The sequence below is a fragment of the Acanthopagrus latus genome, chromosome 18 (assembly GCF_904848185.1).
Source record: "Acanthopagrus latus isolate v.2019 chromosome 18, fAcaLat1.1, whole genome shotgun sequence".
Classification (NCBI taxonomy): Eukaryota; Metazoa; Chordata; class Actinopteri; order Spariformes; family Sparidae; genus Acanthopagrus; species Acanthopagrus latus.
This window is the reverse complement of record NC_051056.1, coordinates 21,527,297-21,531,240: the sequence shown is the minus strand read 5'-3', so window position 1 is coordinate 21,531,240 and position 3,944 is coordinate 21,527,297. Positions and strand designations below refer to the sequence as shown.

Here is a 3,944-nt window from a genome sequence, read left to right as displayed (position 1 = left end):
CCGCGTACCGTAATGCCAGACATAAACACGCACATTACCATAATGACCTGTGCAAGTCGATTTAGTTACAGAGGTCACAAGCCAATTTACTGTTACCAAGATTTTACGTTTATTTTCAGAAATACAGGTTATGTAAACAAAGCTAATATGTACAGTTAAGTTAGACGATATATATATGCAGGTCAAATCATTTGAACATCACACATCGAAGACATCAGCAGGGCAGAGAGATGATGCCAGCCTTTCAAACTCTGTGACCGAAGCCTAAAAGTAAAAAGAAAAACACCAAAAAAGGGTTAGCACTCAAGGCAAACTTCTGTTTTACATTTCTACTACTTATTATCATGCACGTGTATCTATGTGCCATTACCATGTCTTTTCAAAACTGTTCTAAAAACATCACTCTTGTTTACAATATATCCAAGTTATTCGAATCTACCTGAGATAAAATAGCTATTGATAGATACTGCCCAGTCATGCAGCGCTTACAAAATTAATGATACTAAAATCAAAATTATATATTTTCTATGCACTATATAAAAGTGTTTGAGTTTTCATTTTTACAGATACATTTTAGGGTAAAGATTCAAGCACTACACTAGTAGTGAGTGAGTGAGGGATATTGGGATATTGGTATGTGCACAGTTATGCATTAAAAGTGAAATGAAATGTATTCATTATTCTTAGGGGCCAAAAATATTCACATTTTTGTGTACTCATGCATTCCCTTTGTGAGAGTCAAAATAAACATAAAAAAAGGATGCGAGGGGTGAGGCTCCGGTGTGGAACATTATGTCAACATGGTGTTTTTCAGTTTGGGGACATTACTAATTCAGAACTGAACAGAAACAGAAGAAGGTGCTTATTGCCTATACCTCTGGACACTTAAAGTCACATGACAACAATGTTCACCACGCAAGTTGGCAAACAGTCACATGATCAATATGGACAGTTAAGTAGTCATATGATTAGTATAGGCAGATAAAGACTATTCATGGAAATAAATGTCCATACTGATCATGTAAGTATTTGCTAACCCATACATGAAATAGGCCAAGACAACCAAACTGTACATGCCCTTATGAATTACTCCATGACTGAAATGCATAAGAATGTTTTAACTGTTGTTATAATTCAGCAGCAATCACACTTTTAAAATCAGGCTCTTGAGTGCCTCAGATTTCTTCAACAATTGTAAAAATAAACCTGTAAATTATATTTTCTTTTTCTTTTTTTCTCTCTCTCTTACCTTCCACTCATCAACAGCTGCAGAAATACGTTGTTCAGACTGAGCGATACTCTCTCTGCCAGCCTGAACTTTCTGTGCCAAGGCAGCATTCTCTGCTTTAATCTTTTTCAGCTCCGGTCGCATGTAGGCCTCCTGCTTTTGATAATATGGGATCAAAAAGCTGCAAAAGTCCTGCTCGGGAATCCCACTCGGCCGCCTAATATCATATGTGAGATGATATGTGTTTTAATCACATTACAAAATAGAAAGAGATATTACAATGATGATACACAGTGCAGTGCAGAGTAAGTATGGATATGTAATGAAAAAGCTCAATATGAGACCAGCAGATAATTTCACGTTAGAGGAACAGAAGGTGCATGAAGGCTGCTTACTGACCATGCAGGTTTTGGATTGTTCTTGGCAGCACACTCCAATTTATCCAGCTCATCCAGTTTGACGTCTAACCCACCATCTTTGATTAACCCACTGATGTCCTCCTTCACAAACACAGACAAAGGCATTCATATGAATGGGTGGAAATAAAAACAGGTAGACATTTAATACAAACAACAAGGCAGTGGACTATCTATTTGTTTTCTATTTTCAAAGAAAGATCCGACGTGATGCGCTGCAAACCTTTATAGTCTTCCGCAACTCCTCTATGAACTGCTTATGAATGCTCTCCATCCTCTGAGGGTTCTGCTTGTACAGCGGAAGAAATGTGCTGCTGAATCTGTCAAAACTGAGAGTAAATAAAATGTCAACTTATTTAGTACTGAAATGATGGGTTGAATAATAGAGTCCGATTGATCCTCAGTTTTGTGGCTGATGCTGATATTAGGGAGTAGAAAATAATATCGATAATATTGATACATCATCTCATTAATTCACATTCTTTGCAACGACTCCTCAGTTGCGGTTATCAAACACATGTCAAAGCTTTGTAAAAGAGGCAAGATCATTTACAGTTTAAGAATGTTTTTTAACTTAAAAGATATCAGTGAACTGAAACAGTAAGCTTCTTTTTCTGCAATATAATCTCTAAAAAAAAAAACTAAAAAAAACAAACAAACAATGCTGATATTATTTATCTGTGACAGGTCAATATCTAACCCTAACCCACCCGCTGTTTCACAGACCAATCATCTTAACAACACTTTTGATTATTAAGTAATTGTTAAGATAAGATCTTTGTCATTCCCCAGAGAGCAATTTGTTTGTTGCAATGTTTACTGGTTAGAGCGTCTCAAATATGAGGAGTTGCTGCTGCTTTTCTGTGTTGTATTATGTAAATCAAATACAGTTGGGCACTGGGCTGTTAGTTGGAACAGAAAGGTTGAACAAAAAGGAATACAAAAAATAATGTTATAAAGAATCCAATTATGAACTCCCAGGGGCAAACTCAATAGCAAAATCAATAAGTGATGAGGGACTACTTAGTAAATACTCAGTATGATGTATCATTTTACTTAAGGGGGGCAAAAAAGTAATCAATGATTACTAAATGAGTAATTAACAAGTCTAGTTGTAACTACTCAGTATTATGTGTACTTGTAGTTTGTGCCATTAAACAGCTGGTTCACAGTTAATCAAGAACATTTCATGAGACAAGTGGTCAGTATGTAGATTTAGATATTCATTACCTAATGATTTATTGACATAATATCTCCTGTCTGCTCTCTAGTCATTCATTATTATCTACTATTTAGTCTTCAAATCAGTTATTTAGAAATTACTTATTATGGATTAATTAATTATCGAGTTGTTCCTAATTAATTCCATACTTTCTCTTTAGTAACTACTCAACTATCATGTCAGTGTTTCCACAAGTCTGGGAACCTTTTCTCACCATGTTATCAACCATAGAAGGCTATAATACCTCAAAGCAGAGCAGGCAGGTCCTATAAGTTATTTTTTTCCAGACAACACAATCTTTCTTCTTTTCAATAATCCGCAACGAATATTCAACTTTCTTTTAAATGCTCAGGTCGTTTCAATAAGGTCTGCCTTTGGTGATTTCTATGACAGGTGTGTCAGTGAATGCTGCACGTGATCATCACTTCCAATTCTCGTGAGATCTCAGTCCCTCACGCCAGGTGAGACCACGGAGCAGCCATCACTCATTGCTGTTGTATCAGAACTGTCGTATCTTCTTCATGTTAGCTTGGTACTGTTAGCACCCTTAGATCACACCCATTTAACTCACCCAAATTTGTGCATCTCTTCACAAACACACTGCCTTTTACATTAATGACGATAAATAACACTACGAGTTACACTATTAACACACTTGACACGTTACCTGGCATGGTCGATGAACTTCTCCAGGCTCATATTCGTCGCTTTTTCGAACAACTTCAGCCTCTTGAACCGAGGTTCCTTCTCCTCGGGAGGCTTACAAACTGACCCAGGGTTCGACTCCTGTGACGGAACTTCGCCCGCTGCTTCATTACTCTGTTTTTCACCGGAGTCTTTAACACATATGTCACCTACAGTCTCCTTTTGTGTTGCTGCTTCGCTCTGCTCCATCTCTACAGCAGCTCCCTCTGTTTACGTTTTGCATTTGCCGCCAAATCTACGGCGAGTCGTTGCATACATAAAACACGAAAACGCTTATTGTGGCGCATGCGCAGCTCGAATACACGTCCAGGCAGAGTTACCTCAGCTGTCACTCCTCCTCAAACTCCTTGTCGGCGGCTGTCGTGTGCGCCAC

The 3,944-nt window shown here is 37.8% G+C and overlaps 1 protein-coding gene across 1 annotated transcript; it reads right to left on the bottom strand.

Moving 5' to 3' along the window:
- Positions 1-85: 85 nt before the first annotated feature.
- On the bottom strand, positions 86-3,817 carry si:dkey-6i22.5 (polyamine-modulated factor 1). Its single transcript, XM_037077336.1, has 5 exons — positions 3,534-3,817; positions 1,868-1,973; positions 1,628-1,728; positions 1,250-1,445; positions 86-264 (listed from the first exon to the last, which is right to left on the bottom strand). The coding sequence occupies exons 1-5, from the start codon at positions 3,758-3,760 to the stop codon at positions 199-201; spliced, it is 696 nt and encodes a 231-aa protein (XP_036933231.1). The 5' UTR covers positions 3,761-3,817; the 3' UTR covers positions 86-198.
- Positions 3,818-3,944: the final 127 nt, after the last annotated feature.

Excerpts from the sequence above, each read along its gene's own strand:
- si:dkey-6i22.5 (XM_037077336.1), bottom strand. The coding sequence starts at position 3,760 with ATGGAGCAGAGCGAAGCAGCAACACAAAAGGAGACTGTAGGTGACATA. Across the intron at positions 1,729-1,867 it reads AGTTGCGGAAGACTATAAAG|GAGGACATCAGTGGGTTAAT; the intron begins GTTTGCAGCGCA and ends GTGTTTGTGAAG. Across the intron at positions 1,446-1,627 it reads AACAATCCAAAACCTGCATG|GCGGCCGAGTGGGATTCCCG; the intron begins GTCAGTAAGCAG and ends ATATGATATTAG.